This window comes from Myiozetetes cayanensis, unplaced genomic scaffold (assembly GCF_022539395.1).
Source record: "Myiozetetes cayanensis isolate MyiCay16 unplaced genomic scaffold, myiCay2020 scf2-11, whole genome shotgun sequence".
NCBI lineage: Eukaryota > Metazoa > Chordata > Aves > Passeriformes > Tyrannidae > Myiozetetes > Myiozetetes cayanensis.
This window is the reverse complement of record NW_026087411.1, coordinates 36,574,933-36,593,919: the sequence shown is the minus strand read 5'-3', so window position 1 is coordinate 36,593,919 and position 18,987 is coordinate 36,574,933. Positions and strand designations below refer to the sequence as shown.

General features: G+C 38.9%; 1 protein-coding gene across 6 annotated transcripts in view; it reads right to left on the bottom strand.

Annotated features, from left to right (window-relative positions):
* The window catches only part of PLD5 (phospholipase D family member 5), a 212,859-nt gene that overhangs the window by 50,692 nt on the left and 143,180 nt on the right, over nucleotides 1–18,987 (bottom strand). For all 6 annotated transcript variants that reach the window (XR_007628899.1, XM_050315205.1, XM_050315208.1 and 3 more), the window contains one exon: nucleotides 944–1,141. Coding sequence is in view for 5 of the 6 variants with exons in the window: in XM_050315205.1 (XP_050171162.1) it covers nucleotides 944–1,141 (198 nt within the window). In the remaining variant the exon portion in view is untranslated. The remainder of the gene's footprint in view (nucleotides 1–943; nucleotides 1,142–18,987) is intronic.

Sequence of the window (18,987 nt, the reverse complement as noted above, 5' to 3'; positions counted from 1 at the left end):
CACTCCAAAATAGTTCTCTGTCTCTCCACTGATTGTAGGAGTATGAAAAATCCTGGACAGTGGAAAATTGCCAGGCTCCCAGCAGGTGAAGGTAAACCCTACCCTTTATTAATCACTCATCTGCATTAATGTCCCATGCTAGTGGCTGTACAACTTAATAGTATGCTACATGCCTTGTGTTCTTTTAGACATAACTGGCTATAAAGCAATGAGGGCTTTGCCCCTTGTTTTGTAAAGAATGGAAAGTAACTCTTAGCAACTTCGTTAAATTCATGATTTTGAAGCAGTTGTTTATACTCATGTAATTACCTCCAAAATGAAAGACACTCCATCTTTCATCATCTCTATATCAGTGCGTACTTTTTTCCAGTTTTTGCTACATCTCTGCTGAGATGGAGGACTGCTCCATTTCTTTCCACTAAAAGTACATGCACAGACAGTGCTTCCATGGGGATCACTGCTTGAAGTTTTAAAATGTCATTTAAAAATAAAGCTGAAGTAGATGATATTGTACAGAAGTACAAATGCTTTCAATGGAACAGGGTGAATCCTTGTAAATTACATCGATAAAAATGCAGGCTCTGATATCAAGCTTATTCTCTATTATTTTCTATGTCTGATTAATGGTTCATGTACTCCTAAGTAATTCATGTTCTATCTACTAGTGTAAATAAAAGAATCTAATTTGAAGGGCTTCCCTATCATTTTTGAACACAAGTGGAAAAGTGGTGAACATTACAGAGAAAGGGAAAAAGAATAACACTCAGATGAAACCCTGCAGCATCTTCAGTCCTGGCAAACTGCATGTATGAAAAATGTCACAGAAATCAGAATTAAAAAAATAATACTTTGATTTGTCAAATTTCCAGGTCTTCCAAAAATCTGGTGGGTTAAATAAGTTTCTTCCCTTCCCTCCCTCTCTGCAACTCATTTCAGAACTTACCGACACAAAAGCTTCTGATTTGGTCTCGTTCAGCTGCAGTGTCAGTTTATTTTGAGTATCGTACACTCCATATAGTCTCTTAGACCAACTTGGAGGTACTTTATTCTTGTATCTTAAGGAGCTATACAAGGCAAATATCCTCTGTAAATCCAGGACCAGGCAGCTGCAGTTGTATACGATGACGCCAAGTTCCTTCATCTGTGAAATTAAAAGTTACATCGTTAGTGATATTTTGGCTGATGGATTTGTGGAAGTGTGCAGCAAGAATGTAAAAGTCCCTGAGGGGTACTCTTCCAGAAGAAGGCCTTGAGCTCATCAGCATTGCTGTCAACGGCAAGAACGTTCCTACCAATAGTCCTCTAAAGGCAAACACACAAGCTCTATCTTCAAAGCCAAGAGGAGGCAAAAGCTGTAACAGGATTTGTACATTCAGGGTATGACTGAGCTGTATGCCATAACAGAATATGACACACTTCATGGATGGATACAATTTTGAAGTGACACCATGTTATAGGTGTTGTTGCTGTTTTACTCTGGGCTAGAGTGGTTTTTATTTACTCTTTTTATATTTTATTTAGAGGAAAGGCAGCCTTTCTTCTGGATTGTGTAGGAGCACACACTATCAGTGATAGCTTCTTACTTCAGGAACAATTTTTTTTCTGTGAGTTCTGCAAAAGGTAAAGGAAATGAATTTATTTTGCTACTGGAGAAGAAATGATGCTCCAGCTTCAAATAAAAGGATGAAACAACAGGTGTTTAATACTATCAGTAGCTAAGTTTACTTTGCTCTTAAATCCAGCATGATCCAGTAAATAGTATAGCCAGTTAGGACACCAAAAGGTTGGGTTCCTGCCTCCCCCATGGCTATGATATAGTACCTCACCTAGGGTACCCCAAATTTCTGGGCGTCAGTTTCTTCATGTGTTAAAAGGGAGATAATGACACTCATCTCTCATAAAAAGTACTCTGTAAGCATCAACATTCTCACATAAAATTATGAGGAAAAATAGTTCAAGTAAATGTAAACATCAGAGTACAATTACATTTTTAGCCTTCTACAGACAGTCTTCTCCTACAGTCTCCCTTCTTCCTTTAAGTAAAGGCATTTCTCCTGGTCATATATTATCATAAATCTTGGTTTGGCAGAGATTTCTTTAATTTTATATCCCTAGTACTTAAGTTTTTGACAGAATTTCATTTACAAACATATTGCCTGGCTTCTGTAATCAAAGTGTGACCACATGCACGCTCTCTCCCTTTCTTTGCTTTAGAACAGCTCAGGAAAGCACTGCTGTTGGCCCAGATGCTATTGACCTCATTACCTGCATTTCACGCTAGTTTAGCCATCTCCTAATACAAAGCAAGAAGAAAATCTGCACAAACCTGTTGAAAACAAGAGGTAGGATAAATAGTTAAAGGATCCATGCTGGTTTTCTGCAAGCAAACTCTCTTGGTACATGCCTGTGAAGTCTGCCTAGCATGATGAAGAAAAAGGGAGTATGAGCTTTCCAGCATGCTCACCCTTTGACACCAAAATATTCCCCCAGGTTTTATTCCCTTAGATGAGATCTCCACAGTCACATGGACTAGTTTCTGGCAGAAGCGTATCTTTCCATAAAGCCTGTGGGAACTCTGAACCTGCACTGACGTTATCTCAGAGCTTGTTCCTGCACAATTCTCCCTGACTGCGGATGAGAACTGCTCTGCAAGAGTGGGCAGAGGGAAAGTGAAGGATAGAATTGAACTTTGACTCTTCCTGTGGTGGGTGAGAGGAAACAACAAATACCAATACTTCAGCAAGAAAGAAACTCATGGGTGACACATTCTTCAGGTCCCCAACCTGGAAATACCACATACATAAGAATACACAACACTGAGGTATCTCATTCCCAAATATTTTCTTAATAGTTGCAATCATGGGAACATTAACCGATATTTTTAATGCTTAAATAAGAATATTTCTGCAAGGTTCTTTAACTCAAAAGAAAAAATGGAATTCCTCTGTTAGCCTGCACAACCTGAAATTTGTGGATAGTCGGAAAAGACAGACTACTTGCTGCACTGCAGCCTTTCATTTATAGATAAGACAGTAAATTAATTTAGATGATAAATATAAATATGACCAACATCCTAGTCAGAGAGTCTATTAGGAATAACATCTTTGGTTTTCCTCCTGGGTGCTGGTATCTTTGAGGGCACTCCTCAGTATTCACTTCTAGGCTGTCGCTGTACTCTGTGCACTGTTTGTCTCCAAACATTTTTAACTATACATTATCACTGTTTTCACTGTGTGCTGCCAATACGGCTCTCTTAATTGCCAGGCATGCCACTGCAAAGGACTTACTAATAGTATTCTGTTACATCTATCTGCATAATGTGGTTTAATCCGCTTTTCACGGCTGTTAGTTGATTCTGACATAATTATGTGGTTACAGTTTTTCTTTCATTTATCAGTCCCATTATTACTATTCTACTTTATCCCTTCTATTAAAAGTAAATATAAAATAGTGTCTTCGCAGCACACCAGAAGCTGCCAGGATTGCATCTGCATGAGCAGCTCTCCTCTGAACAGGCGTGCTTGCACTGTGTGCTCTCCCTGTGAATTAAAGGATTGCCCTTCTGCCTAAGTGCTTCCTCATGTACAGAGATAGGGAGGAAGCCAGGGGCACTAATGGGTTTTGCTAAATGCAATTTTTACAGATCACCACCTAGTCTGACTGCAAAACGAAGCATTAGCCATGCCTTACCACCAGCCTCTCCCCACGAACAAGCAGCACACAGGGAGCAGCCCGTTTTGCACAGGAACTTGACCCTCCTGTGGGAGTGGGAGCTGAGGTGGTGCCCTGGCTGAGGCTCTGCTGCTCACCCATTTGCAGTGCCTACACTCAAACTGCAGGCTGGAACAAAGCCTTTCCAAGAGATGTATTTATGGTGCAGTAATGAACCCTGCCTTCCCAAGGTGTTGCATCTTGCAGTTGGCTTCTCTGGCAGCAAGCACTGATCAAAGGTTTTCCTGCTTCTGAAGCCATGATAAAAGCTCTCCCCCATGGGATTCCCTAGTACACGATACAGACAGGGCTCCTCCTTTCCCTCGCTGGGAAAACAGTTATCCTCTTTACCCAGCTGCCCATTTTCATTAAGTTTTTATGAACTTAAGTTCAAATTTGACTGAACCTGAAAAGCAGATTCAAAGCTGAAGCTGAAGAGAGCAGAGAGCAACTCTGATGCTTGTTGTGTGGACTGAATTTTCTCAAGACACGAGGTTATATATTAGCCTTTGTGACCATTTGGGTATGATACATTACCTTGAAATGCAAACAATATGTGTATGCAGTAAAACCCCACCCATCTCCTTTCTTGTACAACAGCCCCAATAGGTTTGAGGACAAAAAAAACCCCTCTGTTTGAGAAGTGTCTTCCACACTGAGACTATTTTTACTCCCATACTCTGAGGTGAGGAGAGGCTGCTCTTTTTCCTATTAATCACAAAGCCTATCATCCTGGAGGCAATAGGGGGCAGCAAGGATGTGCTGGTGACAGATTTAGTATGAAGTGGTATGACATCTAGATAAGGAAAAAGACTTTCTCTTCAGTTTGAGAGCTGCTGTCATTACCGGCTTTTTTTAAAAAGTAATCTTAGATGAGAAGAAGAGAAAAACATCTAAATTGGAAGAATCAAAATCTGAATGTTGCTCCTCAGCTTGTCATGACGGAAACTTGCAGCTAAGCATCATCTGAGGTATCTGTTAAGGTAAAATCCTTCAGGGCAGGAGCTCTTAAGGCAAAGTATTTCTTCATCCTGAGTTTTAAGAGCAATTAATACAGTAATGAAAACATCATTAGAAAATTAAAGTGAAGGAGATCTCAAGAAATCAAAATCTTAATAAAACTAAGGAAGATAAATCTGAAATGAAGAGTCACAAATTTGATTACCTCAGAATGGAACAGAAATATTTGGATGTTAAAGTTGCTTGTGAGTGACATTTCCAGGGCATGCTTATTTACACAAAGACTTTTGTGTCCTCTCATGAGCAGGTTTCTTCCCCTCTTTGTTAAGAACCACCATGCATGCTCTTCTCAAAGAACAAAAAATGTGGAAGCTGGTTTTCCTTGTTGTTCCCTGTGCTGCTTACATTTCTGCCGAGCAACTTTTAAAGACTACCAAATTACTGTTTGTCTTCCTTGTCAGTAAGGGGTCTGTCTCTTAAAGCAACAGAAAAGTGAGTAACTACGCTGGACTCAACAAATGTAGCTTCAACTCATTGTACAATGATGCACAGAAAACAGTTAAGCTACAAAAAGTAACAAATGTGGCCTAGCTAGAAAAATAGTAGTTTTCATGACAAGAGGAGAAATTCCTTACCAGACTGGGCAAAAAGCAGAATTTCACAGACAAGAATTTTTGCTTATTCTTTTCCTGTGTACATTTGCAGGGATCATATGCAAAATGAAGAAAAAACATGGGAAAGAACCTAAACAACCCAGGTTGTGGACCCATAACACTGTAAGCTTCTTAATCCGAGAAAAAGCATCAGCCAAACTTTTCAAGTACGTTTGGATCAGGGGTCAGACAAGGTGTTCGATGTGTCTTTCCCCTGCACTGTGCAGACCAGACAGCACATTTTATATTTACCTTGAGCTACACTCTAAGAGACAACCCCACTGTGTAGGCAAGGTACTATTTGACCTACATAAGAGTGGCACAATCTGGTTCACAGCTTGCAATATCTGAATTGTGGCAAATGTACCAGGAAGCTTTAGAAAACCTCTTGTTTAAAGAAAAAGTTTTTAGCAGTTGTTTGCACTCGAATTTGATCCTTCAAACAACAGGCAGCTCTCCTCAGGCATTAACTACCACTTGCCCAAAAGCTCTGGCCTCTGGCAGGTGCCAGAGTCCACTGCCTATGCTACAGAGACTCTGGATTAATTACAGCTAGCCTATTGCATACTAAATTTACTAAACAGACTTTTTGTATACAGGACTGTGTGCATCTGCCATTTGCTAGTGTTTGAAAATGTATTTAATTGTGCTTTCAAGCCTCTGGTATTTTTAATGACCAATTTCTAAATGAATGACTGAGTAAAGCCAAAACCACAACAGGGTAGAGTAATAGCATAACAAAAAGCATACAATACTGATAAATCAATTCGTAAGGCCTAAAAGGAGCTAAGATTCCAATGGCTTCTAATGAAAAATGATATACAATGTATCAATTACCACCATAAAGCAATTCAAAGTTATTTACAGGGCTACACTCATCTTTTTCGTAAAATAGGTTCTAATTATCCGGTTAGCCTGTACTCCAAACATACGTTCTTTTTCATTATCAGTCTTACCTGATGCCTACTGGAGACTTCCCTTATGTTTTCATCTGGTATCATGTAATACTGAGTGAATATTTTCCAATCATAAATAGCAACATCTTAAGGCTGCCCCTGCTCACCAAAACCTGCTGGACAGATATGCATGCCCACCCCATGCCAGGCACAGGTAACAGCCAAGGGGCGGCCTGTGGCAGCAGTGCAGGAGGAGAAGGGCCTTCTGATGGGAGTGACCATCACCAGTGGGGGGAGAGAGATGAAGAGATTTGAGACAGATAAAAGTGTTTCTTTGTGCAGTATTGTTTGCTGTGACTGTTGCAGCACAGTTTGCTGTAACAGGATGATGGGGTAGTGCCTGTCAAAAATGCATCCTGTGCAATGGCCCCATCCATACATAATTTTTGATGTAAACCAAAAATGTAGCCTGATGCTGAAGAGGCTGAGAAGGCTGTAGCACTGCCTGGCTCCTTCTCACAAAACATGTGCAGATACTACAGTCCACCACAGGCAAAAAAAAGAATGAACCTCAGCTAACATTTGACTAGAAACTGCAACCTACCCTTGTGTTCCTGAGCCCAAATCCTCTCTCAGTACTTGGACAGTAAAACAGTGCAGAGACTTCACATTTTGTTATGTTGAAACCAAAAGTAATTCAGTAAAATCCAAATCCAGCACAGTCCTGCTTCTCTGCTCTGACTTCCACTTTTTCCTTCCATGTTGCTTAGAACATGGGAGCTACACTGATATTGGGAAATACTGAATAGAAAGGTTAATACAAATGGGAAAGCACTGTTTTCTCAGAAAGTTAGCAAAACCCTGTCTAGCTTAAACTACTGGAGAGTGAATAAATCTAAATTAACAGCATCTTTGGCTGTCAGAAATCATGTAGGGCATATTTTGACAACCACAAACTGCTTTTAGAGATTACTTAGAGAACTCAAACAGATTAAATTTTGAGATTAACTCTCTCATTGTTTAATTGTGTAACTCTTCCTTTTTTCTACAGACACTTCTATTGAATAAATGGCATTTTGAAAATTCAACATTCAACTTTTAACCATTCTCCAATTAATCACTTAGTGAGTCTTGCACTTGGATCTCTCTTGTGCCTGGCCTACGTCCCACAGTTGTGTGCATTTTACGTTTCTTTCATCTAAGACCAAAGGTTAATTTTCTATCATCTTAGTCTTAAGTGATTTGAAAATAATCACCAGGCAGAATTTCTAATGAACATGAAAAAAAGTCCCTTCCACTTGAGAAAATACTGCAGTCTCAACCTGAGCTGGGAACTCAATCTCATCACTGAAAATGAAAAACTGTCACTCAAGCCACTATGCTGGAAATAACTCTGAGCATGAGACCAAGAAGAGGTGATGCATTTGATAGAGAGTGCACCCAACCTTGGCATTGAATGGTGGTGTAAAGCCGTGACACATTTTCACTGAAGGAAAGGAAGGGACATAAGTGGACTGACTGTACCCCACTGGAGCTGATAAAGCACAATTGAATTGGCAGCCACTAGCAGTCCACTGGTCTTTAATTCACACCTCTAGAAAGAACATTTGATAGATTGTGGTCTGTAGTTCTTGCAGAATAAAAGTCCCATGAAGTTACAACTTCATACATTATTTTTACTAATATTACATGATGGCAAAAAGTTGCCACAATACAACAGAGGAGATCTTTTAGGAGCTGCTAATTTTTGTGTCCCCTTCCTTTTTCTGCTGCTCCAGAGGTCAAGAACACAAAACTGCATAGTGATGCTTTACTAATTTCCATTTCATTTCAGTCCCATCATTATTTTGCATAGCATCCTGATCTTAAGAAAACCATGCTGAGAAAAAAAATTAGGTTCAGCATTCCATGTCTGCTGAAAGGTAGGGCTGCTGAGATGAAAAGCAAGCTAGACATCCAGGTAGAAGGAGGGCTTGTTTTAAAATGGTGTGGTTTAAAAAGAATTTTGTGAGGAAGAGATAGCAATGTATCTTCAAAGCAGAAAATCAGAAATCACCGATGTCCTTGTCACATTAGAAAAAAGCCCCATTACATTTTTTTCCTTTTACTCTATTGATATGAAAAACTCAGCAAAAATAAATCTGTTTGCACAAACAATTCAAATATAATTTGTTTAAACCATGAACCACTCTGTGATGATGTTCACATAGAATCCACCACAGAATTGAATGCAAATTTAGTCTTTCTTACTGCTGTTGATGAAGCTTACTAAAAAATCAAGCCTGACACATTGCTAAGTGTCAGAGCAAGACAGAAGGTAGAGCTGAATCAGTTAAAAATTCCTTGCTATGTAATCTATCAGCATAATTAATATCACTTGGCATAATCACAGCCTAATTTATCATTTTCAAATGACTTTTCAGTTTACAGTTTCATTACCCCCTCAAAGCAAGCACAAGTATCTCTTTAGGGGAAATGCAAGCTTGCAACTGCAAGAAAACACTTTTCCAGAATCATATTTGATTTATTTCTTGTTTTAGTGCAGGAAATCTAATTAATGTGAATTTTAATTTGATTCTGTTCCTCTTCTGAAACACAGTTTTTGTTCCTTGTATCAAAGAAAAGTGCAGGCTGGGAAGAAAAGGACCACATCGTGCTGGCCTCCATCTCGCTGCTGGCAAGCTGCATCACATTTCAGTCCTGGTGTCATTCATATGACATTAAAAAATTCACTACCGTAAGAAACCTAAAAGATGAAGTGAAAGATCCTTCTAGCTTCTGAAAGGGCCTCTCCTTCACCACACATACGCCTACCTCCCACAGCCTCTTTCCATCTTCCCTGCACTGGAACCTGTCCTGTCAGCCCTTATCTTGCATTCTCTTCACGCAGCTGGAAATCACAGCACGAGCTCTTAGCATTTGTTCTCATCCTATGTAATGCTGCAAAGGGCAGCCTCCATATGTCTCCTGCTGTACAACAGAGGGAGGAGAGTGCAAAGGTCTGACCTCGGGGTAAGGGCAGTATTTATGTCTAAACATTTCTCTCGAAGCACAGAGTTTCTTTGGGGCCTTCAGATCCTTGGCCTTCAGGGAAACACAACAGCACGTAGTTGACTAATTGGATGCATTATTTATAACATTGCTGACACACACAGCGGGTTTTCCTTTTGCAAACTGAATAGAGATTGGTGGCAGGCATGCTGGGGACACAAGCTGGGACTATGACATTGCATATGAATTATTGCTATAACTGTTGAGCTTTGCCAGACTACCTGATCAGAATTCAAACCCTTTTTTAATGCATGGAAGCTGAGGGCCAAAGGTGCTAATCAACTTTTGACTGAGCTTTGATTAAATTCAGTGTACAAGACCTTGAGGTAAGTTAGAAATCAAAGCAGTTTAGATAGGTAACTCAATTTAGCAAAACAGTGCACAGACAGCCCCAAGACAATGGCTAACTGATATGAAAATCTGTTTCAGAAATCCACTGTTGCTCTCTGTCCTTTTTGTATGAGTAGCTATCTTAGATATTTGTGGGGTTTCTGGCTGCTTCAACATGGAAGCAACATCTCCTGTAAGTATATCATCCTGGTATATACTCCAAGGTAGAAAACTTTTAATTAAATTAATACATCATATTTGTGCCTCCTGACCCTAGCAGTAAAATTTGGAACACATAACAGAATCACAGGATGGGTTATGCTGGAAGGGACCACTGGAGGTTATCTAGTTCTGCTTCCCTGCTCAAGCAGGGTCATCCTAGAGCACATGGCACAGGATTGCATCCAGACAGCTCTGGAATATCTCCAGTGAGGACACAATGCCTCTGGGCAATCTGTTCCCAAGTGTGGACACCTGCACGGTAAATAAGTGCTTTCTTATGTTCAGGTGGAACTTCCTGTGCATCAGTTTCTGCCTGTTGCCTCTTGTCCAATTGCTTGGCACCAAAAAGAAGCGCCTGGTTTCATCTTCTTGACATGCTCCCTTCAGATACTTATTGACATTGATGAGGTCCCCTCTCAGTCATCTCTTCTCCAGGCTAAAAAGGCCCAGTTTCCTCAGTTTTTTCTTGTGAGGTGTAGCATTAAATTTGAAAAAAATGCCTAATAAGTCATCAACCTGATTAGCAAAATTGGCCTGTCCAACACCATGATTTTCATGACTTCTGCAGTTTTCTGAAGATACACTTAACAATTCTGTTTGCAAGTGCTGCCTGCGCAATACACCTCCCTCAAGCAAGGATTAATAGTTTGCTGCTGAGCAGTTCCAGGGAAACATCGATGATTTCACTGTTTTGATGACTACTGTTTACTTAGAAAAGTTAAGAAAGGTGACTGCAGGATGACTTCCAAACCAGACCTTGATGCTTATGACGACAATATCAAAATCTGAAAAGGTTAGTGATGACATTAATGCTACACATTCATATGGAAGGAATGCTTTGTCAGAACCTGTTTTGTTCTGCTTGATGACTTATGGGTATAGAAAGATAAGATTTTATTCTGAACTGCAGAATCATTTTTCTTTGATAGAATGACTGAAATGATTGTCTTTCCTTACCCTGACTCATGGAGATTTACGGTATGGTATTTCAGCCTGATTCACTGTGTGTTTTTTTCACAGGACAATACTAAATCCAGTTTTCCATGAAAGGATTCAACTGTTAAAGGAGGAGGTGACCAGGCTCCATTTGGGAACATTTTGGAGTTGAGGCAGTTCTGAATGAAAACATTTTTTTAGAGGAGAACTGTCATCTGTGCAATATCAAAGTGCGTGCGCATAACTTTCACGATTATTTTAATCATGTTATTTTAACTGTTCAATTGAACAAGATTAATCTGATGGGGTATGCTAATCACTAAATCCCTCTGTGGAGACTCTGCCTCCATCCATTAACATCACTGACCAAGATTAGTTGCCAGCAAGTTCTTATGGAAGATGTTGTGCATTAGCTCCCCTTCAGAGATTCAGCTGAGTTTTAATGAACAGTTTCACTTCCAGCATAACATAAATCACATCTTTGGGAAAGTGGTGGATTTACTGCTTTTCTTATATCCATGTAAGTTTCCTGATTATTTCAAACTCTATCACCAGTTGTTGAGCCAGATGCTGGAATACTGGATCAGACTGTGTGGCCTGTATTGTTATCTGGAAAAAACAAAATCATTAACAACTAGACTCTAAATGATTCTATGATTCTAAAAGGCCAAACTATCCTTAAGAGCTCTGACTCTTAAGAAAGGGCATGCCTACACCTCTGTGCTCCTGAACTCCAGCACTGGGCTCTGGTACAGACATGCAGCACAAACTTTAGCCCTCTCCAATGCAATCTGGATTGGTCTTGAGAACAGCAGTGGACAGGAGAAATAGGTGCAAACAGGTCAAGTTCTGCTGTCCCCACTTTTTGCAGGCAGTCTGCAAGCCAGCTCTAGTAAAGAAGCCAAAAACCCCACATTTTAGTGCAGCATCTGCATTGATTTACATTGTGTGAATTTCAGCGTTTCTTAATAACCTCAACACAAATGAAACTACAGGATGTACAAGTGCAATTGGTTGGAGGATCTATAAATTCAATTTGAGCCCTTCTGCTCTACTGATCACTGCAGACAGGCTTTATAGAGGTATGCCTGGAAATCATTCTCATCACTGTGACCAAAGCCTTTTTTAATTTTTTTTTTTTTTTTTAAGGCAAGACAGTTGCTGGATGAGCTATTTGTGATGCAGTCTCTGGGAGATCCTCCCAATTAGTTTTTGCAAGTTCAACAGCTTAACTTTTACACTATTTAGTCTTATCTCTAGACCATGGACTCAGGCAAGCACATCTCACCAGTGCTGGCTATTCACCACACTGCCTGCTGGTTTGCTACGGGACAGCAGAAGATGTCTTTAAAGCTGTCTTATTTTGCACACCATTCTATGGATGATTTTCTATCTTGTGTGCAGTGGTGTACAGTGTGTGTTCTAGCAGCAATTTCCTTCATGCCTCCAGTTCCCTAAACACTTCTAGAACCCATCTAAAACTCTTGAATCTGATAATCCTAATATACTGATGCTATTTGTCAAGTACCTGAGGGAGCAGCCATAAAGCAGAACCTCTGGTAACACTCTCTTTGCAACTTCTGTGACTCTTAATTAAGACATAGTGATGGTGTGGAAAGTATTAAAGAGCAAGCAAATGATTATGAGGTTAGTTTTACTGGAGAAAGAACTTTCTCTTTTCCTCTGGGTTTTGGAGATCCAACTACTCGAATATCACATGCTGCTTTGGAAAGAAGTGAGTTTATCTATTCCAACTGGATATTCCATCATTTTGCTGTGCAGGCTTATCACTGATTTACAAGTTATTACTGATTACTCCAATAGCAGGTAGACCTATTCCACAGAACTTCCACAGCAACTAAACAACAACAAAAAGAAAAAGATGAGAAGAAAATAGGATCATGGAATAGTCTGGGTTGGAAACAACTGTAAAGCTCATCTAGTTCCAACCCCTCTGCCATGGGCGAGAATGCCATTGACTAGATCAGATTGCTCAGGGCCCCATTCAACCTGGCCTTGAACACTTCCAGGATGGGGCATCCACAACTTCTCTGGGCAACCTTTACCAGAGCCTCAGCACCCTCACAGTAAATAGTTTCATCCTAATATCCAATCTAAATCTACCTTCTTTCAGCAGGGTATTCAGTTATCCGACTACCTGAATATGCCATGCTGCTTTGGAAAGAAGTGAGTTTATCTGTTCAAACTGGATATTCCATCATTTTGCTCTGCAGATTCATTACTAATTGATTTACAACTTATTATTGATTACTCCAATGTTAGGTAAACCTGTTCTACAGAAGTTTCACAGCAACTGAAAAAAAAAAAAAGATGAGAGAAGATCTGTAATTTCAGAGGTCAGAAAAAGAGTGATGAGCATACTCCTACAGCCAACAGAAATCAAATAAAAATATGCAGCAAGCTGTTGCCATATTTTGCCCTCTCTTACACTAAATACAAACACATAATGCAGATGATGCATGTGAGAATGGAGCACAACAGTGGGTGAAGTATGACAAACAGGAATAGCTTCCTAGCACCTCAGAGCTGGGAATCAGCTCTGCATCAAGAAACCAGTGACTCTGAGGAGGCATGAGAAGACTTTTTGGCTCCAAGTGCAAGGTGAATATACAGTCTAATGCTGTTTTCAGTAGCTAAATCACAAAACCAGAAGCCTACAGGAGTAAGGAGGAGTCGAGGGTGCTATCAGGCAGTAATGAAGCACGCACAAGACACAAGTGGAGCAGCCACATTACACATGTTTCTTTCCAGCTTTAGCCAGCCCTCTGTTAACAGTGCAGAGACAAACAGCCCATTTGCTTCACTGGTATTTAGTTGTAAATACTGGATGCACAGATAATAAATTTCAAGCAGAGTAAGCCTAATGGGCAACACTGTCCTGATTTACTGGATGTAACAGAGAAAAAGCGACCTGTCTCAGTTAAAGAATCAAACAAAACATCATACTTCCAAAAATACAAACTTTACACTGTGATAAATGCATGCTGTGAGTTCTGCACATTTCCAAGAGCAACATATCTTCCCCCGCCACCCCCCCCCCCCCAAAAAAAAAGAGGAAAGAAAATAGAAAATCTGCAGTTTTAGAGATACGTATCAGCCACTAAACTGTTCTAGATTTGGTCAAAGATAGAAACCCTAGCCAAAAGCTCTTAGTGAAAATAATAAATGTATTTTCAGCCTGTCCTTTGAAGGACAAGCTGTAATAGCATCACAGAAGAGATCTGAAAATACAACTAGCTTTCTATGCAGCATGAAATATAAAAAAGTAATAAATTTTCCAAGTAATAAATGACTAAAAAAGTAATTAATTGTCAATACAGCTCTGTAATATCTCCTTATACGTGTTTTCTTCAGATATTGACTTCATTCACCTATGCTTAAAGATCTGGGATGCACTTTTACGTTATCTTCATAATATTAGGTAGTTCCGGAAATAATGCCATAGAAATAAATCACATGAAGTCTGGGTTTTGTTAAAGGTTGGATCACATGGATAACAGCATATCAAAGCCTTTTTAGAAGAAGATATTCTCTGTCTTATATAAGAGAGAATTATTAACCCAGAAATACAAATTTAGATAGAATATACCAGTATTATGTTGCCTGTACTTTCAGTCTAGTATTAACCCATCTGAGATTGATTGAACCTTGGTGGACAATGAAGCTAAAAGAGCCTTGTGTCATGTAAGAGGCCTCTGCTCAATTTACTGATAGTGATATGATACTGAACACCACTGGGATAGTAAGACAATTAAGCACATTATTAGAAGAAGATGGCAAAGACTGACAAAGTGCACAGTAGAGACAAATCAAACTAGAACAACACTGTGTGAAATGGAAACCCTCAATATAAGTTTTGCTTGACTGAAAAGATGCAATTCCACTGTCAGACAAAGCATCTTATCTCAAAAGGACCAGATGCGCCATTACATAACTTCAAGAGACTCATTTAGATAAAAGTTAAAAAAAAAAAGTCTGATTATAGCGTGCTTTTGCTCTATGCAGTTCTGTAAAAAGGGGATGCAACTGCCATCAACAGAAATTGCAAATGTGCAGATCCTGTCTCAGTGATCAGTTTTGAGAAGTGGCTCCACTACAGCAAGATTTTGGGGAAACTGGAAACAAATAAGATAATCATGATGTAGTGCGAGACATACAGAAATCCAGTATTTATTACATATTGGTTTTATAGGAGGACAATTTTGATCACACAAATAAATAGAAAATACAGCGTTCAAGGATGTAATTTGAGCAAAACATCATTCCCCTTTCCCTGAGAGAGATACGTAAAAAGAAACACAGGTTGCATTTGCTCCTGGCAGCATTCCAGAAACACCTGAATTTTGCGGAAGTTCTTATTAGGATCTATATCCCCAGAAATGAAGACCAAGAGAAGAAGGGATAATTCCAGGACGAGTTTGGTCACTCATAAGTGTGCCTTTGAGCTGTGTCTTCTTCACATGAGTCTCCTCAATGTAAGTGGGATGAGACTTTTGAGTAAAGAACCATGTGGACTGTTTCCAATTGATTTTATCCACCACAAGCAATCAAAGGGTTGCTCCTTCAATATTCCCATAATCCTAAATTGCCCCATCCCTGACCTTTTAGATGCACCTCTTAATACTTGAGATACCATCATCTAGCAACTTTTGTCATCTGAGAGTAGGAAGACAAGAAGTTTAGGTTTTATCAGTCCTTTTGTCACAAAAGACAAGAGGAGAGGAAGGTGGTACAGATGAATTCAGACAGTTGCTTTTGTCTCCTTTTTTTATGTGTTAAAAGGAGGAGAGCCTGAACAGCTAGACTGAAAGGCCCATTATTTCTCAAGCCAGTTCTGTCTTGCTTAGTGATAACAGGCAAGACACGCAGCAACATTTCAAGCACTCTTGGAGACATCCTGCTGCAAGCCTTCCTACAGCTAAGTTCAAAAAACTAATTCATACTGAACAAATAAAATACTGGCTCATCAGTTTTCACTTAAAATCGACATACACAAAAAGTGTGTCTTTTGACCAACTAAGGTTTTGACTTTTTTTTTCTTGTTTTTCCCCCTTCTCCCCCCCCATGACTGTTGGGTTATTAATTCCAGAAAATTATTCAGAATGCAATATAATTTAACTGTAAATATGCACTAGATTATTCATATTTATCATAAAAGCATAACTTTGTGTATCTATTGTATCTACAGATGCTTAATAAATCTTACTGAATAATTCTCATAACTCTCCATCTCAGTTAATTTGATTGTTTATTAAACTGAATTATAAACAGAATAAACGAATCAGGCAACTTATTCCTTATTCTTCAAGTGTAACTGATAATTCATAATTGCTACAACTTTCATGTGCTGTAGGAGTAAATCCTAAAGAGACAAGTACGTTTTATATACTAACAACCATAATGAAGAAATAGTCCACAGAGAGTTTCTCATTCATGCACTGTCATGTGTCTCACCTTCTACAGTATTTTCACCCTTTTGTGAATTTATTTGACATCATAGTTCCATCGAGTAAAAACCTATCACCCCAGACAAAACAGGTCTCTGTTTCCAACCTGATAAAAACTGTTGGGACAGTTTATCTAATTTTCTAATTGCCTTAAATTATGCTGATACAAATGACAGTTTCTAACTTGTAACAACAAGAGAGTCATAGGAGGATGGAGAGGAAACCGCCTGAAAAGGAAATACTGTTGTTTAGTAGTCCTGTCAGATACCCAACTGTCACACGGGACACTTTAGAAAGTGCTCCAAGGCACTACTGAGCGTCAGCAGGAACAAATCATTGATCCTTTGCAACAGAGATGATGAGATAAACTTCTACTAATTCATTTCATGAAAGGTCAAAAAATTCTACTCGTAAGACCAAACCTAACTTACCAAGAATTAACATGTCTTCATAAATAAATATATAGGTGAAGACATGAGGTATTATTTTTCCAGTCTTCCTTCTGACAGATTTTTTTAAGACAAAGAGAAATCAAATGCCTTTCTGAAGCCTTAGTTTTTATTGGTGAAACAAATCACACAAAGAATCCAAGCGAGACATAAAATTAATGGGAAAATAAGAACAAGTGCCCGTGGTTATTTTTTTGTCCATAAAAATTTATATTTTCCAGCCTGGTTGTTTTTCTGTCCTTTAAAAATCATAATTTTTACAACCGGTTGGTTTTTTGTCCATAAAAAAATTACGTCTCACAGCCATTGAACTTAAACTGATCTGAATTTAAACCAATCAGAAGAATGAACATTCCAGAAAATTTATGGACTTTATAAGCATCTTAAAAAGAAAAATCCTCTACTAGCAGTTTTTAAACAGCTAAGAGAAAAAAAAATGGGTCTGCTTAGGAACTTTTCCTCAATACCAGATGAGCCAAAACTTAAGCAGAAATTTTTGAGATAATGCTTTAAGATGTCCCAGGCAAGACAGAGTAAATGACTACCGGCAGTGGATCTGGATATTGAGGTTGTTTAAGAATCAACAAGATGGGAGCTTTTGCAACTACTTGATTATATTTCACACTTTCCATCCATACCTTCCCTTCCTGCAGGGAGGTGGCTGCTGGCCCCACATACTGAGCAGAAAGTTGGGTCTGTCCCTGCTGCATGGCTGCTCACTATTACCTGTCTCAGCATCACCAGCCAGTGCTTTTTTTGCATCCCCAGGCTTCCATCTTCCCCACAGCTCTCTTATCTCCAGGAGTTCTCCCATTTCAAGGACTTTTCCCACAGCCAGGAACTTCACCTTTGTCTGTTTGGGTCGCCCTCTTTGCTTCAAGACCACTTCTTTCTGGTACCCCAAGACTCATCCCACAATCTAAACAGTTTCCACTCACAAGCACAGGGCCTGAGCAGCTTCCTAACTCTGTGGTTCTCTCTCATGTCTCTTCAGGAACTGGAGGACTCCTGATATGACACTTTCATTCAGTCCATGTGTTTACAGTCAGACTCCAAGGAGCAATCAGCAAGCTTCTACTTGAGACCTTGAACATTCAAATTTGATCATTAACCTCCACAAATACACTCAACTACCTGGTACCTGTTAGTATTCATGATTTAAGTTTTTTCTTTTTTTTTTTCCCTACAAGAGAAGTTAATATTAGTCTGATTTCACTTCAAGTGAAAACAATTGGATTACTTTTACTTATTTCAGTAATTTTCAGTAGTAGAATTTTCCAAGAGCAGATTATTAGTTGCACATAAATGCATTCTTCTGAAATGGTTCAACTAATCCATTACAGTTTTTTGCCCACTGGATTCGATTATTCATGTGTGAATAAAAATTTTCCAAAAATGTTATCAGTATAAAGAGTTCCAGAAGTGTTTCTTGAGCAGATTAAAACTGGGTATGTGTTGCAAACCTCATGCTCGTTAACCGAATTAAGGAGCGAAATGCATTTTCAAGCTTTGTTGGAACTATTGGAGGGAGTCATGGAACAAAAGATATAGATGAAAATTTTTGTTAACTATTGTGCTGCATTAATATTATGAATTATAAAAATTGTTATATAACAATTTTCTTTTATTAAATATATTAATAAGCTACCTGGTCAAGGAACTAATATCTACAATATAGCACCATAGCTATCTCGATTGCTATTAGTTCAAGCCATAGGCAAAAATTAATCAGTATACATACTCAATTTTAGGCATGTTTGAGTGACCTCATTTTTCAGCCAAACATTTTAACACAGATGCATGTATTTTGCAGAAAAAAACACAAAGACTTCAACACATTGTTATCTTAAATATATACTTAAGGAGGTTGCACAGCTATGGCCCAAAGATGTTCCTTGGCTTGTTCAATGGTCATAAGAACAACTTCTTAGTAGGTGAGAGTCTGAGAACTCTGGGAAAATACTTTATCAATTGCATCCCTTACCAAATGCACGTCAGTGAAATGCAAGATCAAAGTTGTACAGTTGATCACATACATCTCATACATGAAATAAAAAGTTCAAAATATAATTTAAAATGTTATCTTAATAATTTTCCTCTTCTAGTGCCCCCCATAAATGACATACTGAAGTCAGAATGGCACCACAAAGAATAAGAGATCATCTCTCCAGATGTCCTTCATCAAGCTGGTAAACTCATAAGACACATTGTTTATACAAATTTTGCACCATTTTATCAGTTTATGAAAAATTTACCAGCAAGAAACTAGATTATTTCACTGGTAAAATCTTACCTAGCTTACTAGACCTAA